General features: G+C 44.2%; 14 protein-coding genes across 14 annotated transcripts; 12 read left to right on the top strand and 2 right to left on the bottom strand. All coding sequences in view use genetic code 12, as the record gives it.

Moving 5' to 3' along the window:
* Positions 1-156: 156 nt before the first annotated feature.
* PGUG_02632 (uncharacterized protein) lies at positions 157-2721 on the top strand (the record flags this gene model as incomplete). Its single annotated transcript, XM_001484853.1, has 1 exon — positions 157-2721. The coding sequence occupies one exon, from the start codon at positions 157-159 to the stop codon at positions 2719-2721; it is 2565 nt and encodes an 854-aa protein (XP_001484903.2).
* Positions 2722-2740: 19 nt separating this feature from the next.
* Positions 2741-3835, bottom strand: PGUG_02631 (uncharacterized protein; the record flags this gene model as incomplete). Its single annotated transcript, XM_001484852.1, has 1 exon — positions 2741-3835. The coding sequence occupies one exon, from the start codon at positions 3833-3835 to the stop codon at positions 2741-2743; it is 1095 nt and encodes a 364-aa protein (XP_001484902.2).
* Positions 3836-4200: 365 nt separating this feature from the next.
* On the top strand, positions 4201-5724 carry PGUG_02630 (uncharacterized protein; the record flags this gene model as incomplete). The annotated part of the gene is made up of 1 exon (XM_001484851.1): positions 4201-5724. The coding sequence occupies one exon, from the start codon at positions 4201-4203 to the stop codon at positions 5722-5724; it is 1524 nt and encodes a 507-aa protein (XP_001484901.2).
* Positions 5725-6064: 340 nt separating this feature from the next.
* PGUG_02629 (uncharacterized protein) lies at positions 6065-6844 on the top strand (the record flags this gene model as incomplete). The annotated part of the gene is made up of 1 exon (XM_001484850.1): positions 6065-6844. One exon carries the CDS (start codon positions 6065-6067, stop codon positions 6842-6844), a length of 780 nt encoding a protein of 259 aa, XP_001484900.2.
* Positions 6845-7022: 178 nt separating this feature from the next.
* SWD3 (Swd3p) lies at positions 7023-8060 on the top strand (the record flags this gene model as incomplete). The annotated part of the gene is made up of 1 exon (XM_001484849.1): positions 7023-8060. One exon carries the CDS (start codon positions 7023-7025, stop codon positions 8058-8060), a length of 1038 nt encoding a protein of 345 aa, XP_001484899.2.
* Positions 8061-8280: 220 nt separating this feature from the next.
* Positions 8281-8817, top strand: PGUG_02627 (uncharacterized protein; the record flags this gene model as incomplete). Its single annotated transcript, XM_001484848.1, has 1 exon — positions 8281-8817. The coding sequence occupies one exon, from the start codon at positions 8281-8283 to the stop codon at positions 8815-8817; it is 537 nt and encodes a 178-aa protein (XP_001484898.1).
* A 76-nt stretch (positions 8818-8893) lies between these two features.
* Positions 8894-9991, bottom strand: PGUG_02626 (serine/threonine/tyrosine protein kinase; the record flags this gene model as incomplete). Its single annotated transcript, XM_001484847.1, has 1 exon — positions 8894-9991. One exon carries the CDS (start codon positions 9989-9991, stop codon positions 8894-8896), a length of 1098 nt encoding a protein of 365 aa, XP_001484897.1.
* A 779-nt stretch (positions 9992-10770) lies between these two features.
* On the top strand, positions 10771-11457 carry PGUG_02625 (mitochondrial 37S ribosomal protein uS11m; the record flags this gene model as incomplete). Its single annotated transcript, XM_001484846.1, has 1 exon — positions 10771-11457. One exon carries the CDS (start codon positions 10771-10773, stop codon positions 11455-11457), a length of 687 nt encoding a protein of 228 aa, XP_001484896.2.
* A 517-nt stretch (positions 11458-11974) lies between these two features.
* On the top strand, positions 11975-12235 carry RPL25 (60S ribosomal protein uL23; the record flags this gene model as incomplete). Its single annotated transcript, XM_001484845.1, has 1 exon — positions 11975-12235. One exon carries the CDS (start codon positions 11975-11977, stop codon positions 12233-12235), a length of 261 nt encoding a protein of 86 aa, XP_001484895.1.
* Positions 12236-13618: 1383 nt separating this feature from the next.
* RHR2 (glycerol-1-phosphatase) lies at positions 13619-14380 on the top strand (the record flags this gene model as incomplete). Its single annotated transcript, XM_001484844.1, has 1 exon — positions 13619-14380. One exon carries the CDS (start codon positions 13619-13621, stop codon positions 14378-14380), a length of 762 nt encoding a protein of 253 aa, XP_001484894.1.
* Positions 14381-14564: 184 nt separating this feature from the next.
* Positions 14565-16694, top strand: UTP8 (Utp8p; the record flags this gene model as incomplete). Its single annotated transcript, XM_001484843.1, has 1 exon — positions 14565-16694. The coding sequence occupies one exon, from the start codon at positions 14565-14567 to the stop codon at positions 16692-16694; it is 2130 nt and encodes a 709-aa protein (XP_001484893.2).
* A 158-nt stretch (positions 16695-16852) lies between these two features.
* On the top strand, positions 16853-17188 carry PGUG_02621 (uncharacterized protein; the record flags this gene model as incomplete). Its single annotated transcript, XM_001484842.1, has 1 exon — positions 16853-17188. One exon carries the CDS (start codon positions 16853-16855, stop codon positions 17186-17188), a length of 336 nt encoding a protein of 111 aa, XP_001484892.2.
* Positions 17189-17519: 331 nt separating this feature from the next.
* Positions 17520-18116, top strand: TPT1 (tRNA 2'-phosphotransferase; the record flags this gene model as incomplete). Its single annotated transcript, XM_001484841.1, has 1 exon — positions 17520-18116. The coding sequence occupies one exon, from the start codon at positions 17520-17522 to the stop codon at positions 18114-18116; it is 597 nt and encodes a 198-aa protein (XP_001484891.2).
* A 1118-nt stretch (positions 18117-19234) lies between these two features.
* THI13 (4-amino-5-hydroxymethyl-2-methylpyrimidine phosphate synthase) lies at positions 19235-20251 on the top strand (the record flags this gene model as incomplete). Its single annotated transcript, XM_001484840.1, has 1 exon — positions 19235-20251. One exon carries the CDS (start codon positions 19235-19237, stop codon positions 20249-20251), a length of 1017 nt encoding a protein of 338 aa, XP_001484890.1.
* Between the last annotated feature and the right edge of the window lie 203 nt (positions 20252-20454).

Here is a 20454-nt window from a genome sequence, read left to right as displayed (position 1 = left end):
TTCAGTAACAAGCAACAAGTAACAACAAGTAACAACAACAATGAAAGCAACTCCTCTTTCCACTACTTGAATCAGCCACTCTTACTCGATTTCCTGTGTTTATGTCGCGATCAAATTCAAATCAAATTTAAATCGCGACCCACTCTTTCTCCACAGATGCCTTTCGCCAATCTGTATTGGTCGGCAGACTACCGACTGGGGATCAAGGCTCTTACGGTGCAACTGCAGCAGTCGCTCAGACAACTACATGAACTTCGAGACTTCGTAGCTCGCTATACTACTCATTTACGATCCAATAGTGTTTCACAAGAGAGATTTGCAGATGTAATTGGCGGAATTGGGGCCCCTTTTGAAACACCCACGGGCTCCATAGGGTCACGCAGTGTTAGCGGAAGGGTGTTTAGTGGAACACGAGTCTCGCAGGGAAGTTTTTCTGAAAAAAATTACATCCTGAATAATTCAGAAGCTTATGAATCAGAAGACGATAACAAGACTTTTTCAAAATTGGAATATGATAACAAGCGAACACCTTCACACTCTCGGACCTCTTCTACAAACAAATCACCACCCATAACGATTGCCACTGCAACAGAAACATACAGAAACGACTTTTTGGCCGAATCGCGATGCCTTGAAATATTGGCAGCGGCTCTCGACCGCCAGGTGCTTGAGGAGATTAACAGCTTTATTCGAGTGTATGAACCGGTGGTTAGAGCAGCCATTGAGACATTTGAACAACTTTATGATGAACAGAACCAATTATCAGTACTGGTCGAAAAATTAAGAATAGACTACAACGAAGCTCGACGCAAAAGTGAACTAGGCAAAGAGGCCCCCAAAGCAAATACGGTGGTGGTCCAGGAAGCGTCGGATGACGAGGCTGAAAATAGTGAGCTGCTGCCGTCTCCTCAGCTTATCGCCTCTGGAACTTATCTCAGCAAGCTCTCTCCACAAAAACTCTCGTCGCTCGTCGAGGACATGATTGAATCGATTCCAAGTCTGAAGAGGTCTTTCCCACTCCCAGGCCACTCTAATACCGTAATATCCAGCGAGCTGCTCTGTGCGTGGCTTACAAAGAATCGACCTTGTGCCTTGAATCCTACCATGAGAGAATTGGAGCATTTTGGTCAAGAACTCGTGGACGCAAAACTCTTGGTAGGTACATTCTTGGGTGCCAAAAAGTTTCGAAGTAAAGGTATGTGGTTCGAATGGTCAGATCTTGCACACTATGTTGCCGGGGATCTGCAGCCAAGCACTGCTCCATCGGCTGATAACAAGCGCTGGCTAGATACAACCAAACGATTCAATTCACTCGTGGTCAACATGTCCACGATGCTCGGCGGTAATATCGATCAAGCTGAGTCTCAGGTACAGCAACGATATGATGAAACGTATATTCAGCTTCAACGAACTCGCCATAGGCTCATTGAGGAATTTAATCATAAAGCACAAACTTTAGAGCGGTTTGAAAAATTACGGATCGAGCTAATTTACCAATCCTTAACTCGAATGCTGGAAGCTGTCTACAATTCATCATTAGCCTCATCAAAACGTCTTCATGAACTCGCAACCACTTTCATCTCCTCCATCAACAAGCCTCAAAATTATCAAGCTGAGTTTGAATTGCTTGAGTCAAACAATAGCACTGGGATCTTCTTCCCATCTGTTGTCGCGGGACTGGATCCTCATCGAACAACCTACAACTACTTTCAGAACATCAAGCATCAGTTCAATTTGTACAAAGACATTCCATTACAGATTCCCGTGGAAGGGGATCTCTTGAGCTTTGCATCCCTTCCTTTGTTCCTTTATCGTACAACAAGTATCATTGAGGAGAAGGATGATGGTACTGCAAAAGATTTGTGGCATGCTCCTCTCGACCACCATTCGTACTGGCAACTAAAGGAAAAAATTCTTTCACTTATAAGTCAGTATGACAAGCCAGATATGACTCTCGATGCAAATGCGAGCGATAGGTCTGTAATGGAGCCCATTCTACTAGTGCTCGAGCTGTCGCTGCTTGCCAATGTCATCAATTTTGTCAAAAATTGGCTTATGGAAATCAGCGATTCCGTTATACCGTTCATGGTATACGACGGGTTGGTTTCCAGCTACACCCATGAGCGTAACGACACTTTGCGCATTCTCTTGACAATCCCACGAAGCAATTTGAGTTCGCTTGTGCATCTTCTCGAGCATATTTGCTGTGTGTTTGGTTTGAGTCAAATTCCCAACTACAGCTTCTCTGATACCGTGGACCGTGATTTGGTTGCGCCCAACGATGAGGACAAAATAAAGCAAGTATCGAGTACCTTGAACGATATGTCCGCCATAGGAGCGGTTCCATTCGTTCACATTATTTTGCGTCCCTCTTTGTCAAAGGCGAGTTCCGGCTTTAAGCCACCCATTGACATTTACCAACGGCTATTGAGCGACTTATTGGATGTCGATTTGCGGGTACAATTGTTCGAAAGCTTGGTGGAGAGCGAAAAGAAATATCGAACTAAGAAGGAGAACACCCGCCTTGGCTTGAAAAAAAACCGTAACTTAACACCACCCAGAGATGAATTGCGTCTACCAGAACTCAAGAGCCCGCATCCTGTGGCAGCAGATAACTTTACCTTGAGACCTTTCAGAACTGGTACCACTCCCATACCTTCACCTGTTAGTTCTCCAGGGCGAGAGATTGTAGTCAAAAAGATAAGAGAACTGCATCATTAAAGCATATATACACGATCTATTATTTCACTTTCTGTCTCACCATTCGAACGTCCTCTCTGGCTAGTCCCGTCATCGTCACCTTTTGCACTCGTCTAAGCAGCCGTAAACTGATAACTGCTACTACTGCAAGTAAGCTGAAGCTTAGTATAACCGCAAATTCAAACCCACCGTCGTTTTCTTCAATGAAATTTTCCAAGTTCATACCGTATACCGCAGCAATATAGAGAACAACACCCATTGATAAAAGACCAACGGAAAACTTGTGACGCAACATCATGAGCTCATTTCGATTTGAGTCAAGCACCACGTTGATTATCTCCTCTGAAGTTTTGATTTGGGATCGCAAATTGGCAACAGTTTGCACCACTTCGTCGCAGGTATTGTAGTAAGATTCAAACAACATTTCCACCTCGTCATGATCTGTGCCAGTATGAGGCCGGCCAGCGGCAGAATCCAGCAAGTAAAGACCATTCAAATAGTCGTCTCGATCAAGCGTATCCTCGACGTGATCTCGAATAAGCGTAGCCTTTTGTTGAAACTGAAACACTTTTTTGGACTGGGTGAGAAGATACCGAAGCTTAACGGTGTCTACGTGATCCTCAAGTCCACGCAAGATGTTTTGGGTTACTGTAGTGTGTACCTTCATTTCTGTTCGAAGATTGGAGGTTACATGTTCAAAAATAGCTTCGAAGGCTCGGAATTCAAATGGCATTCCAGGAAGGTTTTCTTCACGAAGATTATAGCTAAGAGCTTTTGTAAGTTGTGAATGTGAGTACAGCTCAAAAGAACGCGAGCCTACCAAGTCAAATAGAACCACTCTATCGTGCTGGACCAAAGCTCGAACATCCAAAATGTTGAATAGCACCACATGAGATCGGGTGTGAAGTGAGGGAACCATCTGCGAATGAGGACGAGAAAACTTGCGGAGGTCTCTAGGAGCAAGATGAAACTCCTCCATGAATTGTGACCGTCTGACTTCTTTTCCATGGGCCACAATATCTCCCGTAGAGGAAAAAATCGTACATCGGATATTTGGATTTTTTGGGCTTTTTGTTGCTGATGTTGAACAAAAGGAACGTAGTGGTATTCTCCACAAGCTCTTGGATAATAGCATGCCGCGAGGTTGTATGGCAGATTGTAAGGTCCCTTAGCAGTTCTGAAGTAGCTTTTGGAGATGAACTGTCTACTTCTTTTTTACTTGATTCTGTATCACAATTGTCAAGTTATTCCACCTTAGATTTAAGAAGTCAAGTCCAAGATGAACCTTAGTGTTTCAAATTTCAGATTGAAATCCGATTATGAGTCCTAATTATGAATCCCAATAATGAATCCCGATTAGAATCCGATTATGAGTCCTATATGAATCCTTCCGTCTATTGATAAGTCGATGAGATTCGATTCGCGCGCTAAACAAATCAATACCGTAATCCATACAAATAGTATTGTTGCTAACACCCGCTAAACAGCTTTTTTCGGACTATGGTTCGAGTCACGTCAGCAGACGAACTAGAGGTTTGTGAAGAAGTTGGCAGAGGGGCGTTTGGAGTGGTCTACCGTGGCCACGTGAGAGCATCTGGACTCGAAGTTGCAATCAAACAAATCGATCTTGAAAACGATCCGACAGATTTGCTGGACATTTTGCGGGAGATTCAGATAATATCCGAATGCCGACTTCCTCAGATAACGAGTTTCTATGGCTGTTTTGTGAAAAACTATCAATTGTGGGTAGTGATGGAATTCGCAGATGGTGGTTCTATCTTCGATATACTTCGGCCTGGTCCAATGAAAAACGAAAAAACAATAGCCATAATTCTCAAGGAGGTTCTTGTTGCCCTTGAGTATTTGCATGACCAGGGAAAAATACACAGGGACCTCAAGTCACAAAATATTCTTCTCACTCGTCTGGGCAACGTCAAGTTGACAGACTTTGGAGTTTCTGCTCAACTCTCCTCCAACTTTTCTCGACGGAACACCACCGTCGGCACACCATACTGGATGGCCCCGGAGGTCATTTTAAACAGCAATGGTGGCCATAGCTTCAAGGCTGACCTTTGGTCTTTGGGCTGTTGTGCCTACGAATTGGTTACTGGTAAACCACCATTACAGCGAGATTATCCTCCCATGAGGGCTCTCCGTCACATATCAACGTGCTCAAGCGACGACAAATTTGCTGAGCTTATCGGGTTGGACGAGCTTGACATATCAGCAGACCTCTGTGATTTTTTACGTCATTGCTTTGTGGTGGACCCTACAAAACGCTACAGTGCTCCCAAGCTATCCAAACACCGCTTCATCACCAGCAATACAGTCTCTTCCGAAGATCAAGCTATTCTTATTCGCAAAGCCATCACCAACAAACAGCTCTGGGATCAAGAAAATCAAATTGATAAAACGCAAAAGTTCTATATAGAATCAGAAATTGCCAGGAACCAACAACAGTGGAAGCAATCGGACTCTCCCGAAGACGAAAAGTTTCCCGAAATTCAGTTCGATTTCAGTACCATCAAGGCGACTCCAAATGTCAAAACCGACATGGCATCTCCAGCTTCGCTGTCATCGCTGCCCATACGCCGTGGTACTTACAGAACAGCCTCGAAACAGGCTGATTTGGAGAGATTGGTTGGGGTTGAGCTTGCAAAAATACTCAATAGAGCACTTCATAAGCTAGAGTCTCGCGCAAATTTGACGACGGAACAATACGAGTTGATTGAGTCACTAAACGAGCTTTTTTTGAATCTACTCAGTGTGTGTCCTAGCTCTGAGAAGTCCGAAGGCATAACCGGCCGCTTTATTATCCTTCAATATCTACGCTATGTCTTGAAGGAAATAATGAAAGAGGGCGATTCCACTCGATCATTAATACAACGACTGGTTTTCCCCTCTTCATTCAGCAACTACTCCAAACCATCAGACAGTCTCACCACAAGAAGATACACATCCCAGTACGATGAAATCGAGAGCAGCCTTCTAGAATCGTGGATCGAAAAAATGAGCCAAAGTTAGCCGTCCATTTTTTGTGGTTTTTGCAGCCATTTTTTTTAATTGTTGAGCGAGACAATTCGTTTGATCCCGCCTCACTGAATATGCTCTGCTGAATCATCTTGCAGATCAAGGCGGTCACAACCAATTGTATGGAGTTGTTCTGCGGATCAAGGCGGAAGCGGCTGGATTTTTGGATCTGTTCTGCGGAATCGGTAATTTGCAGCCATTTTTTTGATTTTGTGTTGCAAATCAAAGAGTTTGTGTTATTTCACGATTTTGTTCTGCTAAATCATAGCATTCCACAGATACAAACCCACACTACTTAAAGCGCCGAAGTTCCCTGATCATTTCTTCTTCACAAATGTTGTTTGCTGTCTTAGCCTCCCCAATTTTCGTTCCGCTTTTCACCACTTTTATCGCGCTTGTGGCCCCGCCAGAAGTCGTGACACCTGAAGCACTACTAGAATTTTTCCAGGATCCTTCACTGGCAAACTACTATGCAACAACCACCAAGGCGACATCAATTGCCCCAATCAAAATTGGACTAAAATCTTGTCCAACTTTTATCCCAATGACAGATGAACGTGAATTGTTCCAAACCAAGGAATCTCATCCGAGACCAAATACCCCAATTGCCATTACCCTCTTTGACTATGATGCCCCACCTCCAATTACAAACTATGGACTGACGCCCAGCATCCTCAACTTGGCTACAATTGCCAAAACTCAAACTCCAAGTGGAATCACCAGTCCTACTGCTACCACTACTAGCAGAGGTTTGAGAAGATCCGAAGAACTTCAGACAAAATTGTGGACAGGACCAAGCGAGGACGACCTTCTTCTGATGAAACCAATGGTAGTAGTAATCAATGCTCCCACAGGACTTCGACAGGAATTGGAACTAAAGTTGGCGAGTACAAGAGCTGAAGAAGACTTTTGGAGTATCAAGACAATTTCCAAACTTCTACAGCTATTCTTGTTGCGAATTAAAACGTGGTTTTCAGAGTCCCAAGCAAAACGGTCTACTATACTAACTACATTGATGATGCTGGCCAAGGTACATGGGCCGCCGATGAAGTACAAGGTGGAGGCTACTAGATGGAGAAGGAAGATTATGAGACTTGATCAGCCCCGAAAGTAGCCTCTGGCCTAGAACCTTGAATTCTATAGTTCTAGTTTGTTTTTAATAAAATCATAAAGAATTCGAAGCCAACATAGAATCATTTCGCAGCCATTCAGTTCGCAGCCAAATCAGTTCCACTTCGCGCAGTTTCTCGCAGCTTTCAGTTCGCAGCCAAATTTCGCGGTCTGTTTTCTTTATGAGTTCTGACATCGAACAAAAAGACCCCACTTCCGAAACCAATGGAAGCACAGTAGTCGACAGCAGGCTTTACAGTGTTCGCTATGTTGTACAAAATCCCTCCGAATCCATAAATACAGTGAAAATTTCTCCAGATGGAAAAACCATGGCGACTTGTTCGTCCAACGGGGTCATCAGAGTTTATGAATTGGCGTCTGGAACGCTCAAACAAGAACTCCGGGGACACGCTAAGGGGGTTTCTGACGTGGACTTTTCACCTATAAATTCTGACATTCTAGTATCAGGATCTGATGATCTTACAGTACGACTCTGGTCGATCTCTCGAGGCAAATGCTTGAAGGTGCTTCGGAAACATACCTATCATGTCACCACAGTCAAGTTCATATCGCGTGGAAGTATCTTGTTGAGTGGATCTGCTGACGAAACCATCACCGTTTGGGACCTCACTTCGGGCAAAACTTTGCGTACACTTTCGGCTCACTCAGACCCCATACTGTCAGTAGCGCTCACGCCAGACGACACCATTATAGTCAGCGGGTCCTACGATGGACTCATGCGTTTATTCGACTTGGAAACCGGTTACTGTCTCAAGACTCTTGTATATAATAGTGCCAGTCAAGGCACAGCAACTGCTTCTACATCTGACGTGGTCAACTTTCCCATTTCCTACGTCAACCTATCGCCCAATGGAAAGTATATTTTGAGTTCGAGCCTCGATGGTGCCATAAGACTCTGGGACTACATGGACAATAAGGTTATCAAAACGTACCTAGGAGTAGGAGACGAGCCTAATATCAGCACCAAATTCACCTGTGAGACCTGCTTTATAACCTGTACAAAAACCCCATTGATAGCATCGGGTTCGGAGAGTTCCGGCTTGCTCTTCTGGGACGTCCAGACGAAGAAAATTGTGTGCCAACTAAAATTGTCAGAAGGCGCAGTTTTGGGCGTGACATCATACGACGATGGAAAGGTGGTGGTTTGCTCGGACAGCAATGGAACGGTTACTGTTTTGGATATAAATGACGTTGAATAATTGTTAATGGCTGCGAAATTGACATGTCAAAAAAATGCATTCATGAAGACTTAATCCACAATCTTACTTATATAGATTCTTTTAGGTGCTTACTCAGCGTAAATAACCTACTTGCGTTCCTTTCCCTACTTCACCCTAGTTTTTTTTATCCGGTATTGCCTCTCTTTATCGTGTTCCTGCATGTGCCACTATATCACCCATTCTCACCCCGAAGTCGATTATGGAGCAAAGAAGTAATTTATTCCGGTTCAACTTGGCGGGACTTCGGCTCCCCAAGTCGCAAAAGTTGAGGTCTGTGGGCGTGTATCTCGCTGGAGCATTGTATGCATTTGGGTTTTGGAGCATGGTCGATGCCGCGGTTTATTCTAAATCGGTAAATGCTTCCGTTGTTCACGTAACGTTTGTAGATTGGATTCCGTTCATTTGTTCGACTCTCGGCATGTTGATTGTGAATTCTATCGAGAAATCAAACTTGTTTAGCGATGCCAACAACTCCAATTCTTTTATGAATGGAGGGGGGAACACAGCATGGGCCGCACGAGTCATTTTGTTTTGTGGATTTTCCCTTCTTGCCGGAGGACTAGCCGGGTCATTTATGGTATTTATACTCAAGTTTCTTCTCAAGCATTACGGGTTTCCAACATTGGGGATGGGTGTTAGTAATGTTGTGTGCAATGGGTGCATTATGTTAAGTTGCATTGTGTTGTGGTTGTCGCAAAACATCGAGGATGAATATAGCTATAGTTTAGCATTGTGAATGTATTAATACAAGTATGTATCGCGTAAGCTGGTGCCAAATTCTAGAAATAGATGGGAATGCGTATTAATGATGTTTACCTCGATAGCAACTCCTCCTTACAATCACCCAATAGCTCCAACTCATAGTTGCTAAAGTTGAACATATTCAACGTTATGGGTTGCGACGAACCCCGGGGGTATACCTGGAAATGATCCTTCTTCAATTCATGGAAAAATGGGTGCACTAACACTTTCCGCGGGCTAGCCCTCATGTCGGGGTCATACACCAATATTTTTAACAAGAGGTCAATGGCGTCTGGCGGTGAGTTGCTGAAGATTTGCTGGAACCTCTCCGGCACCGTGCACGAAAAGAGCTTGGTTTGGTACATGCTGCCCCGGTACTGAGGATTGCTCTTGAAGAAGAAACTGTTGGGAGGAGGACCTAAAAGCTTCGATATCTCCTTCAATTGAAGCTCGGGCGATTGGCCCTGGAAAATAGGCTTGCCGAGAAACATCTCCGCCACCACACATCCCAAGCCCCATATGTCGATTTTGGTGGTATAAACGGTGCACCCAACAATGAGTTCAGGTGCTCGGTAATATCGCGAGCAGATATAGCTGACACTGGGTTGCTTGGGCTCGAGCTTCTTGGCACTGCCAAAATCACAGATCTTTAAAGTAACCGTTGATGGATCCACGAGAATATTCGAAGGTTTGATGTCACGATGCGAGATTCCAAATCCATGCAAGTAGAGCATGGCCCGGGTCAACTGGAACGTGTATGCCTTCATGTGTGGGTAGGGGATGGTGTACTTAGACTGTCTATAATACTTGATCTCGCTTTGAAGGTTGGAAGGCAAGCATTCCATCACGAGGTTCTGGTACACCTTGTTGTCTTCTTGACTGAGTTTTTCGAAAAAGAATCGCAAGCTGACGATATTCGGATGGTTGACCACTCGCAACAATTCCAATTCTCGGCTCTTGTATTCGGTTTGCGCCGGCACTCTTTTGATGGCAAACGGCCCAAGCCAGTTTTCCTCGGGTCCGTCGGTATGTCTCAATTTGGCCTCGACGACGGTTCCAAATGCTCCTTCGCCTATGCGCTTGTATTCCTTGACGGTCATACGACTGGAATTGTTGGTAGTGTTCTCCACCACCTTGTCTAGGGTGTATTCGTTGATTGTGGGGGACATGTTTGTTGATGTTCACCGGAAAGAACAGCGCTAAAAAAGCCTATGGTAATCTCCAGAAAATTGATGGGGTGGCGCCTCGGTGGGTAGTAGACGCCAGATCAACGTTTGGACGCTGGAATATAAATATTCTACCGAGTTCGGAACACGGTCACGTAGGGCTATTTGGGGGAGTTTGTAACCAAGCAAACAAAATCAAAATCAAAGTAGAACAGATATGGTATCGGTTCTCCAGGGTCTAAGGATGTACTTGAAACGGTTTTGTAGTAGTAGAAACCTCACACGAGGTTATGGGAAGGAAAGGGAGTAGACGGTGTAGATAAACTTGTCCGCAATTACGTGTATAGTGTTATGCAGGGCATGCGCGCTGGTTGGTCGTGGCTGCTGCAGGACAAGAAATGGCCAAGGCGGAGGGCAGGACATAATACAAAGTTGCACGCGTTCGATTTGCTCTTGGGGGATGAGGAATGTTTAACTTGTATATGAAAGTTGTATTGTGTTTGGTTTCTACTGATGACAGCCGCCCAATTTTTGGGTTAACCTTTTCATATTTGGGGTCAATTGGGTAATTCTAGGTGGTTTTGTATGATTTCTGTAAGTAATTGTATTGGGCAGTATGCCAATGGCTTTTTTCTGGCATTTTTTTGTCATTTTTTTGTCATTTTTTTGTCATCATTTCGTCGTTATTTGCGTTGTTCACCTCCGTCAGTCGCAGCTCGCGGTAGTGCATACAGCCCCAGGTCGATTTGAAAAAATTGAACCTCGCTCAATATAAACCTAGCATGAGTGTCTCGTGGTTCTCTGTATCCACGCTATTCCGGAGACTGATAGCGGGCCCTATACATTCCGGTGGGCCTGTATTGTCCGCAAGTCGCTTTTCACGCTCGTTCATGACCTCCCCAGCTCGTTCGGCTGACCCCATTGCATTCACCACCTCTCCCACAACACCCGACGAAACTATATCCAATATTATCGATCCCAGGTTGAAGTCGCAGTCACTCAAGGGCCGCAAGAATGAACAGGTGGTGTTGTGGAAACTCTACGGCTCGTTCCACCGTCATAATACGCTACTTTCCATGGTGGCCGTGGTTGAAGATCTCGATTTCATGGAAAAAAATGACCATTTAACTTACAACGAAAAGGTATTATACTACATGCAATTGCCACATCACGTAAAACTCCATGTTTCTGCCGGTCAATTGGGTTTTAGAAAGGCACAAAGAGCTGAATACGAAGCTGCGTACCAGGTAAGTTCGAGAATGTTCAAACAAATCGAAGAAAAGGGACTCTTGGGCCCTAACGATAAGGTCGAGTTGGTCTTAAAGGACTTTGGAAGGGGCCGAGAAGCATTTTTGGCTGCTTTACAAGGTAAAGAAGGGTCTCGGATCCGACCCAATATTGTCCGTATCAGTGACAATACCAAATTGAGATTTGGAGGCTCACGTCCTAAGAAATTGCGTCGTCTCTGAGACACTGTAAATAGCCATAACTACATGATAACTAGCAACAGACACACTAATACTGAAGTGAATGCGGTAGTGCTCTATTGGTGGGATGTGTCTAGGGCTCTAGCCCTGGTCACGTGTATGTTTGTGTTGGTGTACTGCAGGTAATCTCAGAAAAATTCTCAATCTTTGGTGAAAAAAAATTCTATAACCACCGGTTCAAGGACATAGGAAAATGGCACCAAAATGTAAGTTTGTCGTTTCGACGTCATGAATCACTAAATAAAACAGTCTACATTACATCTGATTGCTCCCCAGTGTTTATGAATTTCCATACGTGATTTGTGATGACTTTGAAATTTTCATCAATACTAACTCAGCTACCGTTAAAGCTTCCAACGCTAAGAAGTCCGCCTTGAAAGGTACCAACGCCAACAAGGTTGTCAAGGTGAGAACTGACACCAGTTTCCACAGACCAAAGACCTTGAAGTTGGCCAGAACTCCCAAGTATGCTAGAAAGGCTGTTCCCCACTACAACAGAATGGATGCCTACAAGGTGATTGTTTCTCCAATTGCCTCTGAGACTGCCATGAAGAAGGTTGAGGACGGAAACATCTTGGTTTTCCAAGTTGACATCAAGGCCAACAAGAACCAAATTAAGAGTGCTGTAAAGGAATTGTACGAAGTTGATGTTCAATACGTTCACACCTTGGTGAGACCTAACGGAACCAAGAAGGCATACATCAGATTGACTGCTGACCACGATGCTTTGGATGTTGCCAACAGAATTGGATACATTTAAATACTTCCACATGAACCATACAATACATTAATAAGTGCAAGGTGTAGCAAGTGATTGATATTGTAGATGACTGGTTGTTGTTGATGAGGACTGGTTGTTGTTTTGGACGACTGAGTTGAGTTGTGCCATTTTCTTGCTTATAAATCTGGCTCGTATGTGAGAATTATCGTGCTTAATCAATTCAAATTGTAGGTTGAAACTACCACATTTTTGAGCGCGAAAGATAAATTAACACTCAAAAGCTTATTTCTCAATAATCCAGTAAACCTTCATTTTTTGCCATTTCAGTCATACTTGACAGAAACTTATTTTCTTTATAATCTTAGGCAAGTTTAAATCTGATTCAAGTGAATACTCTTAGTTCGTCTTTCACTGCTATTTTCTTCTTCTGATCATGCTGCTGTTTACTACGAATCTCTTTTAATGAAATTCCATTCTTCCCTCTAATCCCCATTTCCTGGTTATGATCATATTGTCTCCACTATTGTCGCCATTGCAACTTCCGCCGTGTGGGTTGCGAGCCACCCAGAACTTGTGGGCACATGTCAATCGGCACACGCGCAATCCATCATAATGTGCTAACTCCAAACAAACAGTAGTGTATGGAGAAACGAATTAGAGCAGGTGCATTCGATGACGTGATGGCCAAATGGCCGGAATGGTGGGCGCCACCATTGCAAGCTGCGCAGCAGGTTGCGGAGCGGCTTGCGTCCACGGTACTAGATGGATGCATACTGTTGCATACTGTAGTACTGTAGTATACTGTTGTACTCTGTTGTGGCTGCTGCTGCCTCCCGCTGATTCTGGCTGCCGCCGCTACGCGGTCGGTGCCGCTATTTGCAGCCGGCCGGCCGTAGAATCCTGTATACCATCACAATATCATGACGTAACCGTACCTGGATTTATGCAGTCTGGGTCTCCCGATGCACGTGCGGTGCATACCTATTGGGCAACTACGTCATTTTGACGTCGATTAATCAAACACCGCAGATAATCGGGTTTTCACCCTTATATCGACTTTAGCCATCCATAACCATCATATGTTATTTGGTTGTCACCTTGTTTCCTTTTCTCCCGTTCAATAGCTATCTTCCAATACCAATTTTTCCCCCACTTTTGCATCCGGTGATGTCGTCAGGTGGGGCATAAAATGTGCACCGGAAAAAAAATTGACTGATTGGTCCTGTACACAGCCCAAAAAGAAACAAACCCGACAGATAGATCTCATGCTTTAGGAAGTACGCTTAGGTAATGCTTGATAACGGTAACCGCATTTAACCTAGATTGACTACTTTTCTTTTTCCGGTTACGACTGGTTTCCGTGGTATATAAACACCAGTAAATTCCCGTAAAAATTTTTATTAAATTCAATCCACATTCATTATGACAATTCAAAAACAACCAGCTGTCTTTTACGTTAACGCCGCCTTGTTCGATTGCGATGGTACTTTGGTCAATTCTACTGGTGCCATCTCTGAATTCTGGAAGGATTTTGGAAAGACTAGACCTCATGTTAACCCTGAGGAAATCATCAGAACTTCCCATGGTTGCAGAACCTTTGATGTGATTGCCAAATGGTCTCCAGAAGATGCTATTGTGGAGCAGGTGACTGAGTGGGAAGGACAAATTCCTGACTCTTTTGGTCAGTTTGCCAAGCCAATTCCAGGAGCTGTTGAGTTGGTCAAATCGTTCGACCACTTTTCCAGAAACGCCACCACCAACAAGGAACAAAGATGGGCCATTGTGACGTCTGGAACCTTGCCTTTGGCCACCAAATGGTTGAAATTGTTGACCATTCAAAAACCAGACTGTTTCATCACCGCCGAAAAGGTTACCAAGGGAAAGCCTCACCCTCAAGGCTACCAAGCCGCCAGAGACACCTTGGGCTACAAAGATGAAACGAAAAAAGTCGTTGTTTTCGAAGATGCTCCCGCAGGTATCACCGCCGGTAAGGGTGCCGGTGCCATGATTGTCGGAATCTGCTCCACTTATGACCCAGAAAAGGTCAGAAACGCCGGTGCTGACATTGTCGTTGACGACTTGTCGAGCTTTAAGATTGACTCGTATAACCCAGAAACCGATGAATTCAAGGTGGTTGTCGGTGACTACCACTATGCCAGCGAGCAGTACTTGCAGGCTGTCTAGACTCGCATTTGCTTATAGATTGTACACTAGTTATGCATAAACATATTTATTGGAAAATGTAGGAAATTAAAAATTTTTAACTATTCGAATTGACTTTGATCGAATTGAGTTTGATCTTGAATTGACTGGTTTGTCTGATTTGCACCCATTTTCGCGCTGAGTCAGCGCTGAGTCAGCCTTTTATATGAAAAATTCAAGATGCGATGATCTCATTACCATGGGTGCATTCTTTGAAGACTCCTACCCCGTGCACGCTCTTCTGAGACTAGCTGACTTGAGTCTCTCAAAGAAAGCTGTGTTCGCTACCCCTACCTCGTTCAAGGCGTCTCAAATAGATGTTGGCGTGTCTCGTTCTCTCATTCTGACGTTTGCACTCAAACCCACTCCCAAACTCGTGTGGTCTTATCCTTTGCCTCCATCGACTATTGTGGAGTGTATGGATGTGCACACAGTTGGCGATGAAGAGAAGCGCTTTGTGGTGGGATTAACTGACGGAAGAAAGCATAAACTTGTTTTAATTGATAGAAAAGGCGAGACATCAAATGTGTCTGAAATTAATGTTAATGGAAAGATTGTTGGAGTCAAGTTTGCTGGCCATGGCCATGGGAATATCATCTTCGTCTGCATGCATAATGGTGCTACGAAATTGTACCGGAAAAGTGTTGAGGGAAAACTTCAAGAAGTGAGTGAACTTTCCGGAGCGAAAGGGTCCAAAGTCATTTTCAATTGTTTCGTGGCAGAAAAAGAGCTTGGCAATGAACACGAGCTTTTGATCACGGTGGAGTGTCACGGGAAGGAATGGGCATACCGAATGATCTCGCTTACTGAAACTCGTCTACTTGAAGTGCACCAAGTTTTGGTGCCGGGACAGAAAGATTGTATCTTTGCTTATAATTGCGGACAGTTGTTCTGTCTCAATATTTCCACAAAAGAGATCAGCTTGCTCGACATACCAAGCTTTTCCATCGTCAAAACCATTTCTGTGGCACCTTTAATTCAACAGAAGACTCCTCTCGAAGCCATTTCTCTCCAGGTACCAGCTCAAAACCGGTTAATACTCGGGGTGAAAGGCACCATCAGCTTGATCAGCTTCAGCTTTGAGTGTCTTTTGGACAGTTTCAACATGAAGGGGGACATATACTTGGGTCTGGTGGTTCCCACTCAAGGACAAAGAACATTTATTCTGTTCTTGCATTTCAACTCGGACAAAAATACCACGAAAATACATATGATGAATGCTAACGTTGGTCGAGGAACGGTGGCAGAGTGCTTGGGAAAGAGCATGCATAGAAATGAGGCTGTCGTCTCTCAGGGAATACCTTTTATTCTTGATGAAGATTTGACTGAGAGCTCTAAAATTGGAGCCAATGAGTTTGGTGCCGTGCTCGATAAACTCAGAGAGTTGCGGAGTCAAAAACTGGTTGAAAAATGGGAAAGAGTGGCTGTTCCGTTCATGAAAAACGAGCTGTGGGAGTCCATTACCAAGGCTTTGAACAAAACCAAAAAACACAAAACATACCCTTATTCTGCATTTGACATAGACACAGACCGTCTGTTGGATCCTTCTTTTGTGGAGCAAATTATCTCGATCATTGTGGGCGGAGACCAATTTGTTCTCGACCCAGAATTTCTTCCCGAGCATACTGTGGTTTATCTCCTTACACATCCACTATTTCCCATAAAATACACCCATGGATTGACGGAAGAATTGGCTAAATTGGGTAACGAGGACCTCCTCAAACAAGCGTTAATTACTTGTCCAAATTTACCCATCGACCACCTCTGTCGTCAATTACTTGACTCGGATACTGGGGTATTTGCCGAATCTGCTTCGAGACTTGTTGCGGAAAAATCCATTTTGGAGATCACCAGTTCTTTCAAACGGGTATTGCAAGAAATGAACTCCAGTCAAGGTCTTGATACAGTATTGAACAGGCTCTTAGAATGGGACTCGAATAAAAAATGGATCTTGGTGCAAGCTATAATCGACGTGGGAGGTCTTCTCAACTGGCCAGCTTCCACCGTAGACTCGCTTGAGTCCATAATTGCCAGAAGAATCACATCTTTAACCACAAACAGTTATAATCTCACCTTGGTGGGCCAGGCGCTTTTACTGGCTCAACCAAGCAAAAAGTCTAAAAAGACCAAGAAGACAGCCAAAGCCAACGACATAATTGAGTCCAATGGGTTCCAGCAGCAGCAATTGGACTCGATCCTTGCAATGAACGACCTTTCTTCCAAGAAGGTGAAAGACGAAGCATTGAAACTCTCGCAAAAGGTGCCGAGCTATTCTGTAGAAAAGTTGGTGTTGTAACGATAATGCATCCGAATCTGTATTCTGTAATCTCATTCTGTACTTTCATTCTGCACTTTTCAATTTTATTTCATTCTCTGATTTGATTTAATTTCGTATTTTCATTTTTTTGCAATCATTCAAATCGTGCGAAATTTCCAATTTTCATCCATAGCTTCATGTCATCAAGAGCTCTTCTGGCTTACAGGGCAGCTTTAAGGGCCACCAGGATATCGTTCCAGCAAGACAACGACGTCTTGTTGGCGGCACGAAAACAAATTAGAGACGGATTTGAAGCCAGCAGAAACAGCGACAACGCCGAAGAAGAAATTGTCAAGATGAACGAAATAAGCAAGTTTCTCGTGCTGAATATCGTCCAGGGAGAAAAGCAGGGAGACGGAAAGTACTTTCTCAAGTTCCACGATCAAACAGAATTGGGCGACAACGAGACGATCAAGCAAAACCACAAGGCAAATATGGGGTCGTTGGCGGGCGCCAAAGCCAAGTGCCGGTAGAAGCGTAGCTAACTGTAAATAGGAAGAGTTGAAGAATCAGTCAACTAGAATTTTTTAAGAGTATGAAGTAGAGTCCCGGAAGAGAAGTAGAATGAAATAGTTAGAGATTTGTGATTAGCTCAGAGAGTCAAAATGTCTCTGAGTCTGAGTCTGAGTCTGAGTCCGAGTCTTAAATCCGGGTTTCTGGTCTGAGTCTGGTCTGGTCTCGTCTTGGTTTAGTATGAGTCATTCAAGCCATTCGAGCCATCGAGTCATCTTTTGATCGTGTACGACCATCATCGCGCTTTATCTACTTGTAACTTCAACAAACTTTGTACTTTGATTTTTTGGCATGAGCAGAGACGTAACCATCTCCAAAGCACTCTCGTACTTTCTTCGTCACGGAGCACAAAAGAGCAATTTGGAAATCGACGACAGAGGGTTTATAAAAGTAGCAGATTTACTCGCACACCAAAATCTCAAAAGTAAAAAAACAACATTGCAAGATATATTGCGGGTGGTGGAAACAAACGAAAAGAAGAGATTTGCATTGGAAGACCGCAATGGCGAATTGTACATATGCGCAACGCAGGGCCACCTGATACATACCGTCACCGAGGGCAATTTGCGGCCGCTAGATGAAGCCAGTTTACCTAAGCAGATTATTCATGGAACCAGAAAGAGGGCGCTTGAACAAATACGAAAAAGCGGCGGCTTGAGTAAAATGGGCCGGAATCACATTCACTGCACTAGCGACCACAACCTGGTGTCGGGGTTTCGCTCTACAAGTGATACTCTAATTTACATTGATGGAGTGCAGTGCTTACGTGACGGCATCAAGTTTTTTCAGAGCTCCAACGGCGTGATCTTGTCACCCGGAAACGACCAAGGAGTAATAGAATGCAAATACTTTGCCAAAGTAACCGATCGCAACGGCCAGCCTATCTAGACTCGCTTAATAAAATATGTACGCTACCGACGGTTCTAGCTGAGTTTCCGGCCAGACCTTTGCCGCATTAGGAAACGCACACTTTGAAAACGAATTTCGGCTTCTATTGTTAGATTTAAACTCCATGCGCGATTACATAAGCGGACGCCGATGCAACCACTCTCGCATGATATTACGTGGAGAACCGAACTGGCACCTGTATAATCAGGAATGCGGCCTGAAATACGAGCAGGCAATTGGTGCCGGTGTAAGGTGGAGATAGAAGTGTATGGCGCGCGACCACAGCGGAGATCGGGCCATGCAGCGGCGGAGTGCGTAGTTGGCAGGTTGTTGGCCGGCAGTTGACCGGCATACGTGCCTCGTCTTGCGTCGTCTTGCATTCCGAGGACATGTTGGCATCACGCTGACACCATGCTGAGCCAGGTAGTGGTGTATTTGTGTGCAGTACGTGCCAAGACTCTTAAACGTATTCAGCAGCAAGGATCCTTGCGCTCGCACCCTTGCAGGAAAGTGTAGATCTTAAAGCCTCATGCAGCAGTTTTGTAGGCGCTTGTTTGCATGGATGCGCTCGAGCTTTGAACTGCATACGCCCGGTGGTTATTTCTGCAGGGGTAGTTCATTGCGCCGATGTTGTGTGCAGAACGTCAACTTGGTGACAATTGATTAATGAACATCATTCATACATGATTTCAAGAAACAATCTCAAGAATGTTGAGCTGAGAATCATTCAAAAATATTTGATTCACCTATAGTCTGTATACACCTCAATAGTCTACTTGAGTGTTTTTCAACATTTTTGACTATTGACAGAGTCGCATAATGGGTGCAAATTGTTACCATCACAGACCACTGGATCCAATAAACAACGAATTACGATTCCGATCTCAGAAACTACTCGCGATTAAGACTTCTTAGCGCATTCTCCGTGAATGCTGGCCGAATGTTTGGCCGAAGGTGTTCCTATAAGGCAATATTCGTTATGCGCTAATGGGTACCAGACGCAAACGGAGAGCAATTGTTGGGTATAAATATCCCTGAATCCCTGTTTTCTATCTAAGAATCTTCTACTTATCAAGAACCTTATTTAAGAGTCCTTATTGAAGAATCCTTATTGAAGAATGTCTACTGATATCATCTCTTTTTTGTTAAACTGGGAGGCCGCTCCCTACCATTTGCCAATTTATTTGGCTCAAATCAAGGGTTATTACCAACAAGAGGGCATCAGATTGTCCATTCTTGAGCCCTCAAACCCTTCGGATGTGACTGAGTTGATTGGGAGTGGAAAGGTTGATATGGGATTGAAAGCCATGGTTCATACTTTGGCTGCAAAAGCCAGAGGATTTCCCGTAACTTCTGTGGCATCGTTGTTGGACGAACCATTCACGGGTATCTTGTACTTGAAAGCCTCTGGGATCACTGGAGACTTTCATTCATTGAAAGGAAAGAGAATTGGTTATGTGGGAGAATTTGGAAAAATTCAGGTGGATGAATTAACCAAGCATTATGGTATGACTCCCGATGACTACACTGCTGTTAGATGTGGAATGAACGTTGCCAAGTATATCATTGAGGGAAAGATCGATGCTGGTATTGGAATTGAGTGCATCCAGCAAGTTGAATTGGAAGACTACTTGAAGAAACAGGGTCGTCCAATTGAAGATGCACAAATGTTGCGAATTGATCAACTTGCCGAATTGGGATGTTGCTGCTTTTGCACCATTTTGTACATTTGCAACGACGAGTTTTTGCAAGCCAATCCTGACAAAGTCAAGAAGTTCTTGAAGGCAGTGAAGAGAGCCACTGATGATATGTTGGCTAATCCTCAAGAATCTTGGGCCCAATTCTGTGACTTCAAGCCACAATTGGCCAACGAAGTTAACCACAAAAAATTCCAGAGATGCTACGCTTACTTTTCTGAAAGCTTGTACAATGTCCACAGAGATTGGAGAAAGGTAACTGCCTATGGAAAGAGATTGGAGATCTTGCCTTCAGACTACGTTCCCAACTATTCTAACGAGTACTTGTCTTGGAAAGAGCCAGAAGAAACCGCTGATCCTCTCGAGGCACAGAGACAAATGGCCAGCCACCAAGAGGAATGTAGAGCTTGTGGCGGATACCGCAGATTAGTAGTTTAAGAATACGTTTGGAAGGTGTAGAGTGCGCAAGAGCGAGCGCCAGGGCACAAGAGCGCTGCAAGTTATGAGCTGCCGGCACTGTTGCGCTTGCGCTCTTGTGCTACGCTTACTTGATTTGCGCCCGCAATTCTTCCGCCCAATACGATACAAAATAAACGACATGCATCGCCTGAGTGCGATCCAACTGCAGATTTGTCCTGAAA

The sequence above is a fragment of the Meyerozyma guilliermondii genome, genomic scaffold (assembly GCF_000149425.1).
Source record: "Meyerozyma guilliermondii ATCC 6260 scaffold_3 genomic scaffold, whole genome shotgun sequence".
NCBI classification, from domain to species: Eukaryota; Fungi; Ascomycota; class Pichiomycetes; order Serinales; family Debaryomycetaceae; genus Meyerozyma; species Meyerozyma guilliermondii.
The sequence above is the reverse complement of the archived record's forward strand: the minus strand, read 5'-3'. Positions and strand labels throughout refer to the sequence as shown.